General features: G+C 34.9%; 1 protein-coding gene across 4 annotated transcripts in view; it reads left to right on the top strand.

Moving 5' to 3' along the window:
* LDA (limit dextrinase) overlaps positions 1-24,005 on the top strand; it is a 338,458-nt gene that overhangs the window by 177,991 nt on the left and 136,462 nt on the right. For all 4 annotated transcript variants that reach the window (XR_016363879.1, XR_016363878.1, XM_089825429.1 and 1 more), the window contains exons 22-24: positions 691-759; positions 19,230-19,286; positions 19,481-19,555. Coding sequence is in view for 2 of the 4 variants with exons in the window: in XM_089825429.1 (XP_089681555.1) it covers positions 691-759; positions 19,230-19,286; positions 19,481-19,555 (201 nt within the window). In the remaining 2 variants the exon portion in view is untranslated. The remainder of the gene's footprint in view (positions 1-690; positions 760-19,229; positions 19,287-19,480; positions 19,556-24,005) is intronic.

Raw genomic sequence — 24,005 nt, 5'->3', positions numbered from 1 at the left:
ATTTGTGCTTTCTTATCATCAGAACTGGTGATACTGAGAGTTACTAATTAATTAATGAATGCATCATGACTTAGTCAAAGAAATGAATATGTTTTATCTAATTTATCAGGCCTTATATTTATGAGAAATACATGAACTAGATTACTGTTTCCAAGTTCAAGCTTGTTATCATATTTTTCACATTTACAAGATGGATAGGAATGAATGCCCTTTGACAGCATCTGTCCTAACGAACCTTATTTTCTTTCTTCATCATAGTTATTTCAAAGCTATTTTGAGTCATGTAGATCCATGTAGCTCAGATTGTACACAGCTATAGGAAGTGCTTGCTCAATGCTTTTTTGGGTGTCTGAGTAAAAAACTTGTGAATATTTCTTAAATTTTATTTAAAAAATTAATTGCTCAAAAGTATTTTGGTAGCTAATCTCAAATAAAAAAATGGAGCATATGACACTTAATGATACATAAGTTATTACTCACACATTTGTGAAATACCATAACTCTCTATTTAGTAGAAGCCAAGCATAACTTAAGATGTTTAGGATTTAGTAGATGGGACAGCATACTGATTGTGTAGTTGATCTTTAGTTAAATATCACTTTCTTGACTTTATTTTGATTAAATTTTTGTCCCATCAATTTTCCTTTCTATATGGAACTATAGATTAAAGAAAGAGGCATTTATTTGCAGGTAAAAGGGTCTGAAGTTAAGAAAGATGATGGAATGCCTGTTGGATATGCATTGAGCCCAATAGAGACTGTGAGTTTTAACAAATATAGAGATCTTTGTCTTCGTATACAATAAAGATATTATGAACGCTTTAGTATATTTAAGAAAATCATTCCTCCATTGTGCTTATCAGTTCAATGAGACACAATTTTGTCTTTTTATTTATTTGGGTGCTTTCTATCTCTTATTTTAACACTCAGGTTCAGTATGTATGATTATGCATGGTATTTAAGTGCATCAATATACTTGTTTCTAAATGAATGTTTTTTCTTCTGTTGGAATATAACTTTTGAACCATTTGGCCCTACAGGCATGGTACCTTTGGGATCAGATGGATCTTTTATACCTAAAGTGAATATCATTTGGAAGTATTTAATTTAAAACAGAACTAAAGCAAGCTCTACCCATGCAGGGGAATATATGACTACGATTTGATGTAATTGGATTACTATTCAGGACTATATCTACAAAGAAACACCATGATTATCCTAGTGGTTGACATGACATAATTTTCTTGCTATTCCATTTTGACATTTTGTCACTTGTGATTCCGTCGATCAATCATAATTTTATGGGCATATGATAAATTTTATGTTCCATGGATTTTCAGATTAGGGGGATGGGGAACATGGGAAACCGAATTTGGGGATGATATTGTGTTGCATCCCTATGAAACTTTCAATAGTAAACCCTATTCTTGCATGCTTTGTCATTTTCATCTGTAATGTTCCCTTTCTAATCAATGGAGCTGGTGAACACTTTAGTCTATTCAATTGGTTCTTGTAGGCGATTGAGTTAGGGTTACGGAACCTTTGAGGTAGTTATTTAGCAGTTTGGTAGCATTTGAGTGTTAATTTGGCAGTATTTGATTGGTTAGTTGGGCTCTTGTCCATATAATGAACATAGTGCCTTTTTTGGAGCGATTTTGGATAGTTCTCCTACACTTGCAATGTTTAGTAATTTAGTTTTGAGCATTGGCTGGGTCAATATATTTAGTAATATTAATGGGTCTAGCTTTGATGACTGTCTTAACATTTTTTATATTCGAGGGGTTTTAAATGAAATAATGATAAGTTATTAATTAATAAAGTTAAATTAGAAATTTAATTTCATTGTTATTTTAATATATCTAATTATGAACTATAAGGGGGCCAGTTGTATGGTAAAAGTGACTTATTTCAAATATATGGCCTTTACATTTAACGAGACATTGGAGAAGTAAAAGAAAAAAGCTTTTATTAAATATTAAAGAGCATATTGAGGAGTCATTTCCCAATCATGCATGAACCATATATTTAGAGGAGAGCTAAGGAAGTTCTTGTTGATCTTCTTTGATGGCTCTTGATCTATAAAAAAACTTGGGAAGAACACTTAAAGTTCTAGATGAAGTTCTAAGTGTACTAAAGCAACATTTCTTGTATGCTAACTTATCAAAGTGTGAATTTGGTACAGAATAGATTTTGTAATTGGGGCACAAAACCAGCGCTCAAAGGTTAAAGGTAGATGAGGAAAAAATTCAGGCAATTTGTAGTTGGCCAAATGCAAGATCCTAACTCACCTTAGAGGATTCTTGGGACTATGCATCTATTATAGAAGGTTTATAAAGGGGTTTTCAAAATTGAACACATCAAAAACCCAAGATCCTAACTCACCTCAGAGGATTCTTGGGACTATGCATCTATTATAGAAAGTTTGTAGAGGGGTTTTGAAAATTAAACATGTCAGTCACAGAGCTAACTGAGAAAGGAGCATTTACATGGAATGAGGGAGCACTAGAAGCCTTTTAAAAGCTTAAAGAAATCATGAGTTTTTGCCTTGTCCTATCCATAGCTGATTTCACTTCACCATTTGAGTTGTAATGTGATGCCTCAAGAGAAGGCATTGGAGTTTTGTTGATGCAACAAAAACGCCCCATCACTTTTGAAAGTAGAAAGCTCAAAGATATAGAGAAAATATTCTCAGTTTGTGACAATGAAATGCTAGCCATTACATAAGCCCTTGAAAAGTTTAGACAATACTTCATTTGTGGGAGATCCATTGTGAAGACAGATCACAATAGTCTAAGGTTCTTTCTAATAAAAAAATACTTGAATAATAGACAAGAAAAGTGGGTTAGAAAATTATAAGCATATGACTTTGACATTAGGTACATGAACGGTAATAACAATGTTGTGACTAATGCCTTATCATGAAGACCTCGCCTAGGGCTTATGACAATGACAACACAGAATGAAAAACATCATTGATTCTTGAGTATGCAAAATACTAGTTCTTTTGTGATCTAATACTAGTTCGGACCCAATCATCTGTCTGTAGAGAGTAGAATCTATTGGAGGTGATTCTGCAGCTGCTTCGTTAAGTTTATGCAAATTGGTCTCCATTGGAGAAGACATAGACTTGCAATTCCACATTCCAAATTTCTTCAAGATATTTGAAGTGTACTTTCCTTGATTCAATATGATACTATCAAAATTCTGTCGTACTTCCAATCCTAGGAAGTAATGAAGAAGCCCCAAGTCTTTCATCTCGAATTCTCTGGTTAGATCTTTCTTGCACTGATCTATAAGATGATCATCACCTGTTATTAATAAATCATCAACATACAATATCCGTATTACCATATCATCTTTATCTCTTTTATAATATAAGTTTGGATTGGCTTCATTCTTGGAGAATCCTAAGCCGGTGAGATATTTATCAATCCTTTCATACTAGGCCGTGGGAGCCTGTTTAAGCCCATAGAGAGCTTTCTTGAGCTTGTAAACAAAAATGTTGGTATGTCATGTACCCGTAATTTTCAAGATTTAATAATAAAATTAAAGTAAATTAATAATAAGAATAAATAATAATCTGTTATTATTTTATAAATATAATAAGGAGATTAATAACATAAAAAAGGGTTTAAATAATGAAAATATCTTGGAAAGATAAAATAAAATAACATAAGATTAAATAAATAAAATAATATAATATTAAATAATTATAATTGTAACTATAATAATAATATAAATAATTACAAATATACATATTTTTAATCATATCAAGAAATCATAATAAATAAATATTAGTTGAGAACTAAAACTTATTATTGCTAATATTATAGATTAATAAATTAAGAGAAATGAAATAATCACATTGTATATATAAATTAAGTATAATAATAAACCAAATAATTAAAATAATGATAATTGAATGATCATTATAATAATAAATTAAATAATTAAGATAATGATAAATGAATGAGCATTATAATAAATTAAATAACAATAAATAAGTGGTCATTATAAACAATAAATAAGATAATAATAATAATAATAATAAAGATAATAATAATAAATAAATAAAGTGATCATTATAAATAATAAATAATTAAAAATAAAAAGAATTGATCCTTATAATTATAATTTGATATTAAAAATCATATTAATAATAAATATAATCAGTCATTATGTTACCAATCGAATGAATGAACAATCAAATCGTTACTTGGAAACAGCGCGCAGATTGGAGGACAGGCCTTTTTCACGATATATATGAAGGGAAAAAAGTATCGCGTGGGGGTATCGATTCTTTAACTATCATCACCTACTGCCTATCATCACTTGCAATCCATGTGGAAGGGACGAGGGACAAAGCCAAGCACATGGAATTGAGCAGACTGAAACCAGCATAGCAGAGGAATTACAGAGGAAACACATTCCATAACTAGGTGCTGACTCAAAGGCTAAAGGCTTATAGAGGAAGACAAAGCAAGAAACGAATAGGGGGTAGAATATAGGAGAGACACACCAATCTTAGTCACAGATCACTACAGTTGACATTGCGCAGGTATCCAGGAGCAAAAGAGAGAATATAAGATAATAGATTATAAGAAATTGTAAACAGCAGCACCATACTGAGGAAGTTTGCCAACAACTTACATTTGACACATTGCAGCCATGATCATCTCCAGAGAAGCAATAACCATAATTATATAGTGGCTTACAATTAATACTGACGGGATACATCAAAGAAATATTCTCAGCAATAAATATGAGACATTAAGATCGACAAATAATCACATTAAAACAGTAATACTGCTCATATATCAGATTAATTAGATTTATTCTATATATCAATAATCCATTGTAAATACATTTTGTAAGCATATTAATACCCAATTTAAGATGTATCAAGTCAAATAGATGATATTATCCTTTAAGATTTGCTCCGTAAGAAAAAATCTTTCATAGTATCAAAAGAGCTAAATTCATATCTTCAAAGATCTATTGGGAAGGAGTCTGCTGCAATTAAAGTTTGGGATCATTATTCTGATATTATAAGCTAGCCAACCAAGGGTCATTACATGGGATCATGGGTTTCAAATCCTTCTGGTTGCTCCAGATAGACTTCTTCTGAAATCTTTTCATTTAGAAATGCTGTCTTTACATCCATCTGATGTACCTTCCATCCCTTAGATGTGGTAATTGCTAAGACTGCTCGTACAGAAATATATCTGGCAACAGGAGCAAAGGTTTTTTCAAAATCAATCTCTTCTTTTTGAGAAAAACCTCTGGCTACATATCTGGCTTTATATTTCTCAATACTCCCATCAGCAACATGCTTTATTTTGAATATCCATTTGCATGAAACAACAGATTTTCCTTTTGGTTTTGGAACTATTTCCCAAACATCATTTTTCATAATTGATTGATATTCTTCCGTCATAGCTTCTTTCCAAACTAGATGTTTAATAGCATCAGAAGGATTGGTTGGCTCTGTTTTGGATAAATCAATCATATTTGCTGTATGACTAGAGAATCTTTTAGGTCTTTTACTTTCTTTGACTGATCTTGAAGGTGCAGCAAAGTCTTGAGGTACTTCAACTGTTTTTATGGCCCAAAGTGGTCTTTTCTTTGAACTTTCCTCAAGGTTTATATTTTCATCTTCGACCTCTTCTAAATTCTCTCTCTGGAATTTATATTCACTAACTCTTTTAGAACTTGATAAAGGTGAAGGTTCATTGGAACTTATGGCTCTTTTGAATGCAAGATCTTCCTCAAAGATTACATCTCTGCTAAGTTCAATAGTTTTCTGTCCAAGTATGAAAATTCTATATGCTTTAGAAGTTTAACTATACCCTACAAAGATACCTTTCCTCCCAGATGTTTCTAATTTGGTTCTCTTTTCTTTTGGAACATGAATGTATACAGGACATCCAAGAATTCTAAGATTACTTATATTGGGTTTTACTTTAGTAAATACTTTTTCAGGGGTTTTATCTTTAAGATAGGAGTGAGGGCTTCTGTTTTAAATATATATAGTAGTACAAGAGGCTTTTGCCCAAAGATAATATTCTAGATTTTGGTCAAAAATCATAGCCCTAGCAGCTTCTATAATTGTCCTATTCTTTCTTTCAGCTACCTGGTTTTGTTCTGGGTTATAAGGAATAGTGTACTCCCTCTTGATCCCTGATTCTTTACAAAACCTTTTAAACAAGTCTGAGGTATATTCTTTTCCATTATCTGCTCTAAGGGTTTTAATTTTATGTCTTGAAAAATTTTCAGTTAATGCTTTGAATTCTTTAAACCTATGTAGGATTTCTTCTGATTTCTTGCATTTCAAAAAATAAATCCATGTTTTCCTGTAGAAGTCATCTATGAACAAGATATAATACTAGAATCCTCCAAGAGAGGGAACAGACATAGGTTCACATAAATCTGAATGAATTAACTCTAGTACATTATTTGTTTTCTTAGCACCGTCATGAAAGGGACTTATAGTACTTTTATCCAGAGCACACCCTTTGCAAATACTAGGGTGATCTTTATTTAATTTTGGTAATCCGGTAACCATTTTTTCCATAGTTGATAAGGTTTTAAAGTTTAGATGCCCTAATCTTCTGTGCCATATTTCATTTGAATCTTCAGCTTCGTGAACTAGGGCTTGAATGGATCTACTGGGTTCTATATTCAATTCATACAAATATCCGTTTCTTTGACCATTTAATTTAGCTTTTTTGATGGAAGAGTTCTTAGCCCAAGTTAATAATTTGCCATCCACGAATGCAACATTGTGTCCATCATCTTCTAATGCTGTAACTGAGATTAGGTTTCTTTTAATCTCCGGTACATTGAGTACATCTTTAAGAAGAAGAGTATTTTCCGTTTTTAGTTTCAAAGTGCAGCTACCAATTCCTTCACCTGAGTGTGCAGAGTTATCACGAATAGTAACTTCATCGTTAACTTTCTCTGATAAGGAATCTAGAGTTTCTTTGTATCCTGTTATATGTTTGGAAGATCCACTATCAATTACCCATGCCTTATTTGAGATTTCATTTGATAGAGAGGAATACAAAACACAGTTCTCAGGATCATAAGTCTCTTCTTCTCTAATGACATTTGTACAATTTGCTTGTTGTTTAGAATTTTCTGGACAATTAGATTATAGTGTCCAAATTTTTCACATTTGAAACACTTTATTTTAGATAGATCTTTCTTGGGCTTTCTATTCTTTTGATTTCCCCTTTTCTTCTTGAAGTGCTTTTTCTTGCCTTTATAAGATTTTACATTAAGAATGTGAAGTTCTTCATCTTCTACTTTTGGTTTTCCTCCTTTCTTTAGTTTTCTTGACTCTTCCTGAAGACGATCATTCTTGAGTTTGTTAAAGTCCAGAACTGATCTCTAGCACTTATTCCTTGTGCGAATGTTTCCCGTGATTCTGGCAATCCATCTATGGTGATGAGCGTTAGTTCGGTGTCATTAATGATGGTTCCTATGCTTGATAATTCATCTCTAATGCCGGCAACTCTTAGGAAGTAAGAGTTTATCGATTGTCCTTTCTTTATTTGGATGTGATTCAGTTTTCTTTTCAGTGCAAGAACCCTAGTTGCATTGTTTACTTCATATGCATTCTGTAATGCATTCATCATATCGTAGGCAGTTTGGTGTTTTGTAAGCATAGGTACGTTATCATTTTTAACTCCATCCAAGATGATTTGAATGACTTTCGTATTTCCATTGGTTCATATGGATTTGTGAGGTTCAACTAGGGGCTATTTGGATGCTCCATCAACAAATTGTTTAACATTGTTCTCCTCAAGAATCATCAAGATTCTGAATTTCCAAGCTTTAAAGTGTTCCTTTCCATCGAATTTGTCCTCGGGTCTGATTGTATATGCCATTGAAAAATGGGAGAAAACTACTGAATATATATGAGTTTTGATTACTGAAATTTTGTAGAGCCCTAGATCTGATAACTTGTCTCTGATACCATGTAATGTTCTGCAAATTCTTGAGTCTTGAATCAGATTTATAGTTCAGTTTTGAGTTGCTAATAATGATCTTATAAACAATATGTATATTTAGATTTCTTGAGGCAGATATTGCTAAAATTTACTGCAAGTCTAGTCCTCTATGCTCGAACTTGTGTGATTGTAAATATTTCTGCTATGTATACATGGGAAGGACAATGCTTGGAAGATCAGACTGCTATGTATTGTGTGTCCTCCAAACTACATTCACAACCCGTAGATATATCCTTCTAGAGGGTATGTCCCTCAAGGGACATGACCCTTAGTTGGCATTAAAACATTATTATTCCTAAATCGGCGACTTCAATAATTCTGTTTAGAATTAACAAAACTTAGTATTAGTTTAGTTAAATACAAAACAAGAACATCTATTTGGAATCGCCGGCTCTTATAGGAAAGGCATAAATATGTATTACTTGCTAGTCATAGGATATATTAACCATACTAAGAAGGTACGGTCTGTACTATCAGACCTGTAGAATTATCCAGGTTAAATTCTTAACAGTGAAGAGGTTTTCTTATTATATCCGGAGACTTCTGTCTTTGTTGTAGGAGGAGGTGATGGTTGTGTTTCTTCATGGTTATGCCCCATTTGGGCTGCCATCTCATTTATTCTCTTTTCCATATTATCCAACTTTAGTTGCGCTTCTTGCAAAATCTGAAGCAGCAAATCAGTGGATGATTGAGTGTTTTCACGAACCAAGTCATGATCGGCAACGTTCTGGTTGTTGCTCATTTTGTTTGTTTACTGATTTAACCTTTGAATTTGCAAAATTTGTGTCAATTTATTGTGTGTGTGTATATACATTTATGTATTTTAAGTGTATCTACAACAATTAAAGAGTTTGCGAGCGCATTGAACACATGAAGTAAACCTATGTTCCCCCGAGTTTCCGGGATGGGGACGGCAGGGGACAGCGGGACAGGTTTCCGGGACGGCATTTTTTTTTGCCGATTTTGGGTACAGCAGGGGACGGCAAATGGGGACGGCAAAAGTGACATTTTTTTTAGTTTTTTAAATTTTTTGTGTGTTAAAAAATTGGGGACAGATGCAAGTCCCCAATGAAGTTTCCGGGACAGGGACGTCCCCGTCCCCAAAACGCTGGTTTTTTTGGAGGGTACGCGTCCTCGAGGAACATAGAAGTAAACCAATTTATTTAATTAACTTAATACTTTGCTGCTGCATTCATGGCAGCCTTATTTACAAAAAATTCCTCTATAGAGGATATTTACATTATGGAATTTAATCTTACTTTTCAGCATTTTGTTCCGACTCACGTTTGTACATATCCCATACCATCCAAGATCTATGGAAATGTAGAAGAGAATTGCCCTGACGAGCATTCTAGTTTTGAATTAGATTGTTCCTATACGTTGCTTTACTAGCAAGTGTCCATTTGATTTTTTCTTTCTTCATTCATTGTAATGCTTGGTTCAACGTTTCATTATCTTGGGGCATGGAGTAGCAAGTGTATTCAAATTTTGACATGTTTATAATTAAAAAAAGATGGGATGTCGAGCCTTCTTGCGGGTTGTTTTACGTACTTGCATCTTGTACAATTATTCTTATAATTTTTCAGTTTTACATGGAAGGTAATGTGCCCTAGGTTTAGTGTTGAATCTAGAGCTTTGATAACATATGTAAGAAATGGTTTTTCATATCGAAAACAAAGGCAGCTTAAATAAAGATTACACAATATTCATTGATAGTTAATTGAATTATCCTATTCATATGACATTAATTTTTTTAAGAATCAATTGAAATAACCATAACCATATGAATGATCATCTGATAATAACTAGTTTAACGACTAATTGAAGATAGCTATATTTAGGATCAACTAAAAATAACTAGATTAACGATCTATTGAAAATAATTGTATTTAAGATCAACTGAAAATATCTAGATTAACAATCAACTATCCTTTCTTCATACAAGTAGGTAAATGCTTAACAAGAAAAGAAGAAAAGAACATACAAGAGTCATCTGGGGGGTTCTTAGCTAGTTGTGCAAGCTTCGACTTTGGTGGGGGGAGAAGCATTGACATAGGCTTAAACTCCCAATCTTGGACCATACTTATCCCCGCACAATCTACTGAATTAGAAAGGCCCTCCCTACCTCGGGATCGGGCTTGGGATGTTCTTAGTCCAGCCACTTGAGCATCTTAGTGTTAAGAATGTCCGCACAATTATGAAACGGACATGCTTGCATAACTGGTGTCACTGACATCAAGACATCATTAGATGACAAACATGTCTTTAAACTACTTTGGCCAAGGATTTCAGATGGGTTCATCGACTCGATGACCACCGCTCAACTTGACAACAGGTTACATTATAGGGATGAGCATGAGCTATTAAGTATGTTTAATTTAATTTATTTAGTCATGTCTGATTTCTCTCCAAAATTCTTGCAGATTAATTCCACCTCTTCGCCAATCATGGCTATACAGTCGGTGAATCCTAGGTGTTTGGAAATTATGAGCAATTTACTCTTTGCATAGTTTCTAAAAGGATTCATTGATTAGTATATATTATCACAAACAGTGACCAAAAAAAAAGGTTCTTGAGACTAGTATAATGCACTTAGAAAACTCTTTCTTAAGAGATACTATTCGACTTTTTTATGATGAGTCTGGAAGCTATGAAAGTTAAGAAGAAAATCATTAACAATGACATGGATTATTAAGCAAAGCTTATAACGTAATCGTGGAAAAGAAGGAAGTTTCTGAGCCTAGCCTGCTGCCATGGAAATTGAGTTAAAACTTTGGAATATCACAATCTGAAATGATTAACACACGACCTGATAAAAATTCGAAGCTGTTTAAAAACTTGCAAATCAATTTGAAATCAGCTTCTCTCCAGTTGCTTGAAGACATCACCACAATGTATATGAACTTTTATCCTCAAAAAGAAATACGGTAGGGAGTACAAAATGGGCTGTCTTGAACAAAGCTTTTTAAAATGGTATTGCAGGTATCTGCTAGGTCTATTGGAGGGAATCAACACAAGAAGAATATGGAATCGGGTGTGATGAGGGGCGGAAGGAAATACTGGAAAAATGAAGCATATAGGTAGTCGAGTGTTGGAAATATGTTGTATCCGCCTTCTACACACGACTTCAAATAAAAAGAATGGTCGTGACTTCATGGCTTCTGCAACTTAAAAGATTATTTGTCAATTTATCATGTCAAGTGTTTAATTGGTTAAAAGCAAAGAAATATAAAAAATGGAAATAGAGTTGGAAGATTATAATTCAAATATTATTATAATTCGAATGTTATTATATTTGGAATATTATTATAATTTTATATTTATATATATGTACATGTAAATATATTAATGAGGTGACATCATTTTATTAAATTATTATAATATAATGGTGCCATTTCATTTTTATATCTATACGTATGTATATACAATGATACATATATTATAATAATATGGTGAAAGATCATTTAAAATCCTTTTAGGTATGTTTTATATTTTAACTCAATTATTTTATGTTTCTCAAATTATTTATTTAAATAGCTCATGTAGATCCCACAGATGTATACTGTGTTCAAGTCGTTAAGTGCTTACCAAGAAGTTTAAGGTCATACCTGTCAATCCTGTTAATTGAACTAAGTGAGCATCCTATTCCGATGATCCTGTTTAGCAATGCTTCCCCTCCTTCATCTTCTCCTACAATCATCCATGAAAACACTTCCGCCATAATAACAATTCTATAATAATTTTCATATAAACATTTAAAAGACTTTAAATTATTAATCATAATTCCAAAATCAAGCAACTGCTAACATCATATGACAGTTAATGGTTAACGATCATCTTCTTTAACAATTAATAGAATGGATATAAATAACTACCTACTTAACGTGATCATGAAAGAAAAATCCGTTAAATCCAACGATTATGAGCAAGTTTAAAATTAGGTCAAAATTTGGGATGTAACAGAAAGACAATGTCGTGGGTGCAAGGCTGTATGGTCATACGGTGGAGTAGTGAGGCATACGGTAGGAGACAAGCTAGGCCGTATGGTGCATGGTGGGATGGCCATACGATGTGTCTATGATGCTCCAAAAGCCATACACTACAGGGTGGGCCGTACGGTGTTTCTACGTTGATGTTTTTGTGCCAAGCTAAAGTCTGTACGGTTGTGTAGTTGTAAGGATGAAGAAGTCGTGGGGTGGTGGAAGGTGAGTTTGGTGGGAAAGATTGTAGAGACCTTGGTTACATTGCTTCCCCACAGGGTTTTTGTGGTTGGGTTTGCTGAGGGTGTTACCTATGATCCTGGCCAACTAGTTGTTTGGCGTTAGAAGTTGGGGCTATCTCTTCATTCTTGATATAGCATTGATGAGTCTTTGATAGGATTGGAGCATTTTATCGCAATTACACAATGAGTCATGCTCATCATTTCTCTTTTAAAGCATAGGTAGAGGACATGGATTTGGGTTGGTGTGGGTTGGCACTAGTTTCTTACTATCATTTATGGGATGGGTTTACTCCATCAACAATTGATGGAGTTAGCTATTGCAGGTTTGCGAGGGGCTACTTGCAGGGTCAACATATCCATGATGGTTTTGTAGAGGATGGATATATGTGTTCTGATACAGTTGATTTTTGGAGTTCTTGTCCCTATTGGACCGGTGGGCTTCATCCTCAAAGAAGATTGGTAGGGTGTGCAGGGAGAGTTGATCTATCAATTGATATTAGATATACATTCTTTTTGGTTGTGGATGGATGTGAGTTACTTCTTTAATGGGATCCAGGTGGAGAAAGTCATAGCATTGTAGATTAGTTGAGTCACTATCATTGGCATGGTGATAAAATGTTGAGGATAGGTTTGTGGATAGAGCTATTATCACAAGAGTTTGTAGATGATACTTGGGGCATTCCCCACTTATCTGTGGGATCTGGGTGGATCATTGCGTTTCTTTGATTCCTGTGATACTTGAGGATAAGCAATCTTGGAGAGGGAGGATTGTAATGTCCCCTTTTTAGCATGACCATGGTAGTGGATGGATTTAGCCATTACTAGGTCATTGGAGGTTAATACTGGTGATTTGAGGACTCTTTTTAGGATTATGGCTCTGTCCGGTGGGACTTGCTATATATAGTAAATGTATGATGGTTCCGATGAGCTCAGATGAATTAGAAGAGTTGGATGATGCTCTCAGTTTTTATCTTTGGGTTCTGGTTCAGGCTCCAAGAATTTTGGAGGGAGTGTCTATTTTTAGTAAGTCACCCCATCGGGTTTATTCATCTTCTTTCTTCATCAAGATTACTCATGTGCTGTCAAAAATTTAATTATGATGCTTCTGTAGTCATTTTTGCAAGAAAGGTGAATTATGATTATTATTAACTTAAATACATTGAGGTTGGTATTTTTGCTAGTATTGTATATTGGCCACCTTAGTGTCATAGCTTGTTGGAACCAAGTTGAAGATTTCAAAATCTTGGGCAAAGGAAACAATGACCTTGTGTATCAAGATATCATAATATTTTTGAAAAGGTCATTTTTGGAGCCAAAGGGAGTTAATAAATATTATTATTCAAATATGTGCCTAAGTATAAAGCAAATGGCTTTTAAGTGAAATGTGTATCTAAGAAGCTACATGGCGTTTGGTGTGATGGTGAAGTTTTGGCTTTTAAATGTTATAAAGATCACTCCATGAGAAGGATCAATCATTAATGTTGCTTATGCTTTTTGAAGTTGGTGAAGTTGATTAGAAGAAGAAACGATGGTTTCGACCTCAGCTATTGGATATCAGGAATTCTTGAATTGCACAATCGTTCGAGGAGGTGAAATAACTTTTGAATTTGATCTTTTGTGAGGGGTTCAAGATGGAGGCTCTAATTGTGGTTCAAATGGTGATATAAATGTTTGATGAAATTGGGCGATGAGGGTTTCATTATATTTCTTCAAGCTAAGAAGGCATGTCTTTGATATTGTTTGCACTTTGAACTAGTCCTCTATACTAGTGAATTGTGTATCATATGTTGAGTATTTCATCTACGGTCTATTTGAGGAATGGAATGGCATTGTTGTATAACATTCAATTATTTTATCTGCTGTGTTTTGCATGGGGAAACAGACAAAGCTGGACGTCTTCACTTTTTGAAAAATACCATCATCAGTATTGTTCTTTGGAGGCATTTATATGTGCTTCAAATTACTCTACAGAAGCAGCGTTTGAAATATATGCTGGCACGATCTGAATTTGAGAGGTGGTGTGAGGTTTGGTTGAGCAACATTTTTCATACGAGAGCTGTGTTTCATTTACAACAACAATCTTACTCTGAATTGTGGCAACATCCATCTGTTTGGGATTGCAATTGACATTTCATCAATTACCCAATGTTGCATGCATTCTAGGTTCCTTTATCATAAGATGTTTCAGATATGAATTACATTTGTAAATCTTTGCTTTCTCAAAGAAATAACAATTAAGTGATTTGAATTCCATACATTTGAATTTGTAGTTTTTAGCATTTTATATATATTGAAAATGGCAAAAATCATACATCTCAAAACACGAGATTATATAAAACTTTCAAAGAGAGAATTATTCTTCAACATAGGCAGGAGTGAGCTAGCAGGGCTCATTACAGCTAATGTCAGTCTATCACCGATAGTATTTCCCTCTATTGTACTACTTGGCTTGACTTTCAAGATGAGAGGACTAGTGGATAAACAAGATTGCATTGGCATGTTAGACATTAGGCCACACATAATTTCATACATGAGGGATTTGTTAGCCGAGGTGGTCTTTGAGTAGAGCAGTTTGTTGGGTTCTAAGTTAGGGTGGCAAATGGCTACATCCTTACTTGTACTAGACTCATAGGTCATCTCTCATTTCTTGGTGACCATGAATGTAGTCAAATTTGTATGTGATTAACTTGGGGAGAAGGATGTTGTGCTAGGGATGATGTGGTTACATGATATTGAGGAGTTTTTTCTTAGCTTGTGATTGATAGAGATGAGGTTTGAGTACCAAGGTAGAAGACATGTGTCGAGAGGAATCAAAAAGGGGAGTTTCAATATTTCGCTTGGAAGAGAGGAGAGTAGGGACATTCAAAGGCATGATATGATTTTGGTGGATGAGTCACATGTTGTGTCTCCCGTACTTCACGGTTACATAGTTCCAATCAGCGTACCGGCGTGGTTCACTTTGTGTACAATTCCTTGTTTGATATTGATGTTACCCTCTCATATGACAACCTTTTATTTGAGTTTGATGTTGGCCTCCCTCTGGTGATGAGTGAATATGACTTTTGGGACCCCATCAGTGAACCGAGATAGTAGTCAAGTCTTATAGAGGAGTCTAGAGGGGTGCATACAGTGAGGAGTGCATACAACTTTATATTTGATCCTCATGTTCAAAATTTTTGCTGGGTACCAAGTTCGTTAGTGTGTGAGCTAATGATTGGTATGACAACTTATCTTGTAAAGAGAAAGGGGCAAATCTAGTTGCCTTATAGAGGTGCTTCCATGTGGTGTTCCCGCTTCAATATGATCAATTGCGGTATTGAGTTTAGTTTTACACACTCTATTAATCATACAAATGGTGTTGCCTTTACAAGAATTAGTGATGACAGGGACATTAGACATTTTTATTTGTGGGATCTTGGTGGAGGTGTGGCTTCCTTTTGGTTGGATTTTGGGGAGTTTTTGGTTGGGAGATTGCTTGGGGACAAGCAATTTCGTGGAAGGCAGACTTTAAGGTCTCTTTTTTTTTTTAGCTCACCTTGGATTGTAGTCTAGATTAACCTATCAGTGACCTTTGTAGGTTAATTAGAGTGTTAGAAGGTATCGGTGGTCAAGCCAAATATTGTAGTTTTGCTTCATCAGGGTCATTTATGGAACTTCCAGTTTATGACTTACTATTTATTAAGTTAGTTGAGTTTGATGCATAGTTACACCACCCTGGGGGACGGGGGGACGGCGAAACGGGGGGACAAGTTTTCGGGACAGGGGGACAGAGGAGCCTTAATTTGGGGACGGCGGGGGGACGGTGGGGGGACGGCGGCAGGGGACAAGAGGGGTGTATATATCTATGCATATGGTATTTAAAAATGTTAGTTATGAAAATATGTATTGCAATATAGGATGTAAAGATGTAAAAGAGTGAATACTTGAAACATTGTATTGAATTGGAACATCGAACATTAAACATAAATAGTTGAATTTGCAAATAGTGAATAGCAGGATGTCCCCCATCCTCGGTGGAGGTGGTGGAATCTAGTGGCACCGCTGGGGACGGGGAGACGGAGTCCCCAAGTCTCCGGTGCGTTGAAGTCTCCGAGACGTCGGGCAAAAAGGGGGGGGACGCGTCCCCGTGTTACTATGGTTTGATGCTATGTTAGTACTTCAGTCATTAGGAGAAGCAGATGGATTTCATATGCATCATTAATGTGATTTTAAGCAATATATTTGGTTTATAATCATTAATTAAGTCTTCACTAATGATTAGATTAAACTTATTATCAAATATTACTAGTACATTTATTATTCGGTTGACCATGATGCCTAAGCTAAAGTTGGGACTTCTAATGATTAGATAAATATTAATCAAGTGGCCACTATTTGCATATAAGATTGATGTGTGTTTAAGAATACTTTTATTGGGTCGCATACTTGAGGAAATTATAGTTAAATATTATAATTCAATTGTTCAAGCTATGTCATGGATGATATTTGAATGGTAGCAATGAAGTTGAACGATGGAGTAAAAAAGAAAATATTTATTCATATTCATTTATTGAGTATCATTAAATCCAAGTGTTGAATTTGGCAAGTTTGAAATATATAAGCAAGAGCTGGGAACCATACATCATCCATCTGCAGGCTTTGTTGCGAATTCAGTGTTCTTGAATCAAGGGTTTGGATTTGTTATCAACTGGAGTATTACAAATTTTGAAATTCTTTCAGGTGTCTTTGCACTTTGAGATAGCATCCTGGAGGCCAATGAATTTGTGCTTCATGTGGCTTCCTTCAATGGTTATGTTGTGTATATTGGGATTGATTAGTCAAGGAAAACACAGCAGTTCAATCCAACAAGAATACCCAAAGTTAGGGCGGGTGATTTAAGCAAATCGGAGCTAGCAATAAGGGGCTGCCTTCTTACTCCTGGTTGCTGCAGTCATATATTGGACAGAACTTATAATACCACAGGCTGCAATATGTATTTGGTGAGTCTATGCTAAGGAAAAGGGATGTTTTTGATTGGTGAGAGCGAATGCCACAATTTAGCATCCATGCCAAAGAGGACAGCATTACTAGACAGCTGCAATTATAATTAAGACATTCAACACTAATTGCATCCAGTATCTTCTCTAATTTTTTAATAACTAATGTGGATGCTTCTAGCGTGACATTGTATTCATTGCTTTCAAATTTAATATGAATAAGGTTAGGTGTCAGTTTGCTTTAGGCCTCTATATAAGGCTTGCTCATTGCATTTGTAAAAGGGAACCATTGCTAAGATATTGCTAGAGTAATTGCAAATTTGTTGAAGCTTGGTAAGTACTTGTGTTGTTTTGGAATGTTGCTTGGTTTCATATTTCTTTCTTAGATAGAGTTTGTTTATGTTGAGTAATTGAATGAAAGATATTATTGTTGGTTCATGTTGAAACTTTATGTTCATATCTTTTGCTACTTGTTGATCGCAAGTTGTAGTGCAAGATTAGGCTAAATTCTTTGCAAAGTACTTAACTACAATTGCTTCATGCTCATTGACCTCCATACTTCATGGTTATGATGTGTATGGGCAATTTGAAAATCATTCCCACGCTCATAGAAGATGCCACCTTCCGTTGTGTAGTTTAAGTTGGCAAAGCAAGTATTGGTTGGTTTCAACTTTGACCTCATTATCAATAGTCTCTTGCATTGGTAGAGTTAGGGATAGAGTTAGCTACAATAGCATCATATGAAGGTTGATAGATTCCTATGAATGAATAGTACAAGTCCCTTTGTGATTACTAGAAAATCACATCATTAAATTGATTTGTCTCCAACACTAAAGACAGTATTACACATTGTAAATCTCGGGGTTGCTTTGCTTGATCACACAATTCATATGGAGGTTGATAAATTCCTATGAATGAATAGTACAAGTCCCTTTGTGATTACTAGAAAATCACATCATTAAATTGATTTGTCTCCAATACTAAAGACAGTATTACACATTGTAAACCTCGGGGTTGCTTTGCTTGATCACACAATTTCATAGTATTTAGAATTTTTGAAGCTTTCTTGTTCAAGAGAGGGTAGAATACTTAATATTATATTCAACACATTGGGGTGGTCACAAGACTCACATCAACAATGTGGTTAATCATTAAGAAAGAATGTAGAACACATCCATGACAAGGGATCACTTGCTCTTATACAATGTTTTGATCCAAAATGTTGTTATTATATTCTAACCACGTCTGAAGAGATTACCCATGTAACTGAAAATTGATGTCACTTTATTGACCTTATTAAATAAATAAAATACGTCGTCATGAAAGTTATTTATATTTCAACGTCTTTAATTTAAACCATGCAATTATATTTTAAGGTCCAAATTAAGTGGACATTACACTATTTGAGTGTTTTTGCTCATAGTGGACATGGGGGAAACTGTATGTAGCAAGGTGACCTCTCTTAAATATGCTGGATAGAAATTTTTGTTGTGTGGAGCCTTTTATGCATGGTTGACTTAATTGTTGGATGCTAGGGAAGATTATAGTGATTGATTTTATTGGGCAATAAGATCTGAAACACTCTGGACTAACCAGTGATTTTTCGTAGTTCCAAGGCTTTCTCCCAAATGCTTTGCCTTGTATATGTGGTAACAGTTGTACTCCCCGGTTTTTTGAATATTTTGAATTTTTTTGGTATATGGTGGGTTTTTATTTCTTGTTTTTGAAACATGGTTAAACTATTCCAATAAATGAAAAATAGCTTCTGTCTTCTGTTCTTTTGTTTTATAGACATGCTTTAACGTTTTGGAGTCTTTAAAATTTAACAGCATGTAACTATCTCTTCTTGGATACAAGTATAGAATATTTTCTAATGACCTAAGTTGCATTCTAGTTTGAAGCAAATAAAAGTTTCATGTCATTTAGTTTACAGTTTACACCTGTTTTTTTTCTTTTCAATCTAATATGCAATATCTACATACATAATCATACTTTTATATATATATATTTTGTGCAGATAAATTATGTATCAGCGCATGATAATGAAACATTATTTGACATGGTCATGTGGAAGGTATGTCTAGTCTCTTCTCTCACAATTCAAGTTGAAATTAATCTAATAAACATAGAAATGTAGTTGCATTGTTTATAGCTTTGAAGAAATAGATAAAAATGGTAGTCTGTCCTTGCAAAACATCCACTCACATAATATACTTCTTTCTAGGAAACAATTTTCAATTGATTCCATTTTATGGTTGATCCTTTCAGACGGCAAATGAAGTTCAGTTGGAGGAAAGATGCAGGATAAACCATTTGGCTACAAGCATTATAGCACTTTCACAGGTTCTTTTAATTTCTGTTACGATGCTAGTGTTGAATTGAAATGAATAATTTTTCAATACCCACTATGACCTTAGGAACATTTGAGTCTTTGATTAATTTAATAGTGAAATGATGAAAATCGTAAATCCCAAAGTAATGAATATTGCATAAACGATTGGGAATCAACCCTTTAAAACAAGAGATGAGACCAGGTCACCAAATGCTTGAGCCTATGTGGAGATTAATGTTTGGTTTAATAGTAATGTGAGGGATTGATGTTTGTGCATAGTCAATTGGTTATGTAATCTGGTTTGAGCATAGTCAGTAAATGCATTGCTAAGCTGAAGTGCCACAAATGTTTTTTTTGAGACAATTGGAGATTTGATAAAGTTATCCTCATAGGCTTATTACCCGTCTTCATTCTAAGACAACTGACTTTCAATGAATTGAACGTCTCTTGGAGTTCTCTGTAGATTCTCCTTTGTGTAATTTTCAAATAGTAGAAGAGCATCTTTTAAAAAAAATATTTTGACAAGATCTGCTGCCCAATAAACTATCTTCAGCCTCACGTAATGGTAGAAATCTTTTGTTCTATATATCCCTTTGACTTTAGAGTAAACAAAACAGTAACAAATGTCATCATAAGTGATATCAGCTTTCCACAATCCATGATAATGAATTCTTGTTTCTGGGTTCTATTGTGTAACATTTTTTTACCATCAACATTTTGGATCATGCTACATGATCCATCATCACCTTTTTGGTTTCCTTGGTTCTCTTGCATCTTGATGATAGACCATGTTGTATATCTGAAACGTTGACAGTAAAAAATTATTACACAATCGAACCCAGAAACAAGAATTCAAATGTCATCATCTTGGAATCTTTGTTGTCATAAATTATTGTGGATATTTTCCTCCAAGTTTGATCCATACTTCCCTATGGATGTTTTTTTTGTGAATGCATGGCTAAGTTAAAGTACTACAAATGGAATTTTTTAGTCAATTGGAGATTAAGAAAATCGGCTTTATAAGTTTTTATCACTATCTTCCTTCTAAAATTAATTGACTTCGAAAGAATTGAAACAACAGAACACAATATTACAAAGAGGAGAATTTATGCAGAATTCACAATAGGTGATTCCCCACTTTACAATATTAACATGAGGAGCTGTACTCCTGCTACTACTGAGAAAACAATTTCAAGATACATTTAAATGAAGATTGTGTGAGTGATCCCACTAGTGACAAACCTAGATACATATCAAAGGGATCAATAGTACCCCAGCTTAGGTTGGTACCTCATCCAAGTGGGGTTGGTGGTCTTTGTGAGTTGGCATTCGTTTATGTAATCTGGGTAGGTGATCATTCTGTTAATGAAAGCTAGTGATATGCCGTGGTTTTTTACCTGAATGTGTTTTCCACAAGACATTTGGTCTTTTCATTTTCATGTTTGCATTCTGATCTATTTATAATTTTATGTGGTTTCATGAGTTCAAAAGTTTAAAATACTGATTCACCTCATCCTGTGCCACCCAATCAGAATTTTCTATATGCTGTTTTATTGGTATTAGAATTGGGTTTCTTCTGGAGAAAATAGCTTTAATGGTTGGAGATTGAGCATGAGTGCATACATGGGTTCTCATGAAGATCATACTGATGAAGAATAAGGAGAAGTAGATCTTGAAGATGAGATAATTAGTGCTTTAAATGAAATCAAGAGACTGAGAACAAAAATCAGAACTTGAAGTTTCTTCTACAAGAAGAGAATGAGGTAAGAACCAACACAACCAAGACATCTCAATATCTTGGAGAAGTAAAATTTTGGATAGTTGATTTGAAAATTCAGGTTGAAGTAGTGAAGAAAATAGAAGAAGAAATGAGAAATTAGTTTATGCTCAAGAAAGAAAACTGTAAGAGGCTTGAAGTTGAAATTGTTTTTCTTATTAAGTTAGACAAATCTTTGACATAGTGGGATCATAAGAAGATAAATCAGGAAAAAGATGTCCTTGGACAAGGTCATTGGCTCACAAACATTGTCTCTTGATAAAGTTGGAGTTGGTTTTGAAGAAGTTCAAAGTTCCAAGTCTACAAAAGAAGAACATCAAAAGACCGATGTCAAAAGCACAAACTATTTGATATAAAAAATCAGAAATGATGCTTTCAAAAGGTCTCCTATCTCAAGAACAGCATGTATGAAAGGACACAAGGTAGAAACTGTAGGATGCTTGCAAAATATGATTTCAGACTTAATCAGTAGGAATTCTTTTGCTTCTCTAAAGAACTGCAGTATTTTATGTTGTAAATGTAATAACTTAGGTCACGCTGCAAAAGTCTGTGAAAGTGGAAGAGCAGATTTCTCTAAGTAGAACTAGAAGGTTGAGAAAGAGGACATGGAAAATGAAGGAGAAAGAGATTTGAGTAAAATCCTTGATTATGCAAACAGCTGTTCATGCACAAAATAAAAAAGACAAATGGTATATTGGCAGTGGCTGTTCTGGGCATATGATTGGAGATGAGAGCAAGTTTATCACTTTAAAAAGGACTAATTGTAATGTCCCCCATAGGGAATCGCTTAGAGTTTGGACTAATTTCTTAGTTTTGTAATCCAATTTGTAAGCAAAATCTCTCTATCAATAGCTTCCACGTAAATCATTTATATGCTGTAAATGTTTGTATTGAATAGGATAGATGTGCATGCTATTAATTATCTTAACAAATCAGATAATGTAAGAATCGATTAGTGCAAATGTTCGATACTATGGATGACTATCTGCAGTGGTTATATTGTTAAACTATGCTACTGATATGAGCCTTTATCTCAATTCAATGGGCCTACCTGATGATAGTATAAATGCTGTAATGTTCCCGTTATAAAATAAATAATAAATTGAACTTTTGCAATGGGCTGATTGATTTAATGTATCTCGGATTCATTTTTATTTTTGTTTTTGTAGTTTGTGTCGCCGTCGGCTATCTTTGTACACCCTCGGAAAGGTTTCCCGATGGGTATTTAAGCATGGCTTGTAGGAAGTCTGTAGGATGCTTTGGATTATATTTCTCTGTACTGCAAATTCTTGTTGGAGTTCTCTGTAATTCGCCATTTCACAAATGAAAAATCTTCCCTATTTGGCTCTTCCGGTTTCAGTGGTATTCAACCCTCACCCTATTCCATTCTTGCATGTATTACTTTGCTCAGATTTGGCAAATTGGAGCACCATCTTTTGGCATATATTATTCGTATTCAAGTCTCTGATATTGTGTTTGATCCACATGTGTTGTGTGAACGAATTTGCATTCATAGTTGTGGCTCAACCCCTAACTATGTAACCCCTTGTCACTTTCCCGTACTGCTCATTCCTCACCCATACGACCCTCATCCACCCATCGGTGTTATTCAACACTTCATTGTATGGCTTGAGTTTCTGCTTACCGTACGGCCTTCCAGTTCAGCCATATAGCCTGTATACACACCGTACGGCCTCCTAGTCCAGCCGTACGGCCACCCTGCACACTGTACATCATCTGCCATATTGTTTTCCATACATCACTGCCTTTGTCCCACCTTACGGCTATCATATTCACCGTACGGTCCTCCATCTGCCAACCGTACGACCATCTACCTAAGATACATACACTGCCACCGTACACCCCTTCCTACTCACCATATGGCTAGGCAGGCCTTCCTTGTGGCACGTGTAAATTGGATTCAAACATTCTCTAGCGATACAGTCTTGTTACTCGGGGGTCAGAGGACATCAGAACACCACAATGGTATCAGAGCACTTCAATCCTGCTAGCCTGTGGACAATTAATAAGAGTTTATAGCCGGAAGAGAAGGAGATATTCCGTTGATTGAATGGCTGCCAAACCGGAACCGACAGCTGCCAAACTTATGGCACTACTGAGGGAAGTTGCTAGGAATTAAGCATAGATCACTGATATGCAACGAATCATGGAAGAAACTCTCAAGAAGTTGGCAGACAACAAAATATTTGTAGAACAAAATGGTCACAGCGCGGACTCGGTGCCGGGTAAATCAAACCCTCAGCCAGCACGCTCTCGACCTTCCATGCCGACTTTTCCACCATGGACGGAGGCACAACACGGAGGGAGACAACCAACCTTCGAAGAGATGCAAGAACAATTGAGAGAAGACTGGAAGAATGCAAACTTTGAAGAAGATATATCCTACAATGATTACGTGGATCTAAGAATGAGATATTTGAGAGGTGGAAACAGAGGGTACTTTAACGATGATCTTAGAGGAAAGTTGAGTAAGGTAAATCTGTCTCCATTTGACAGATCCGGTTCCATATCCGCACAAGCGTGGGTAATGAAAGACGATACCTATTTCCAGCTGAATCCTATGCTAGAAGAAGCAATGAAATTTGCTAAGGTGCACTTGGAGGGAGTTGCGCATGAATGGTGGCACCATGACACCATCACATTAGGGCATGATCAAATAAATA

Source organism: Cupressus sempervirens, chromosome 1 (assembly GCF_028749045.1).
Source record: "Cupressus sempervirens isolate cs-2001-9-10 chromosome 1, ASM2874904v1, whole genome shotgun sequence".
NCBI classification, from domain to species: domain Eukaryota; kingdom Viridiplantae; phylum Streptophyta; class Pinopsida; order Cupressales; family Cupressaceae; genus Cupressus; species Cupressus sempervirens.
Note: the sequence above shows the minus strand (reverse complement) of the source record. Positions and strands in the feature narration are given on the sequence as shown.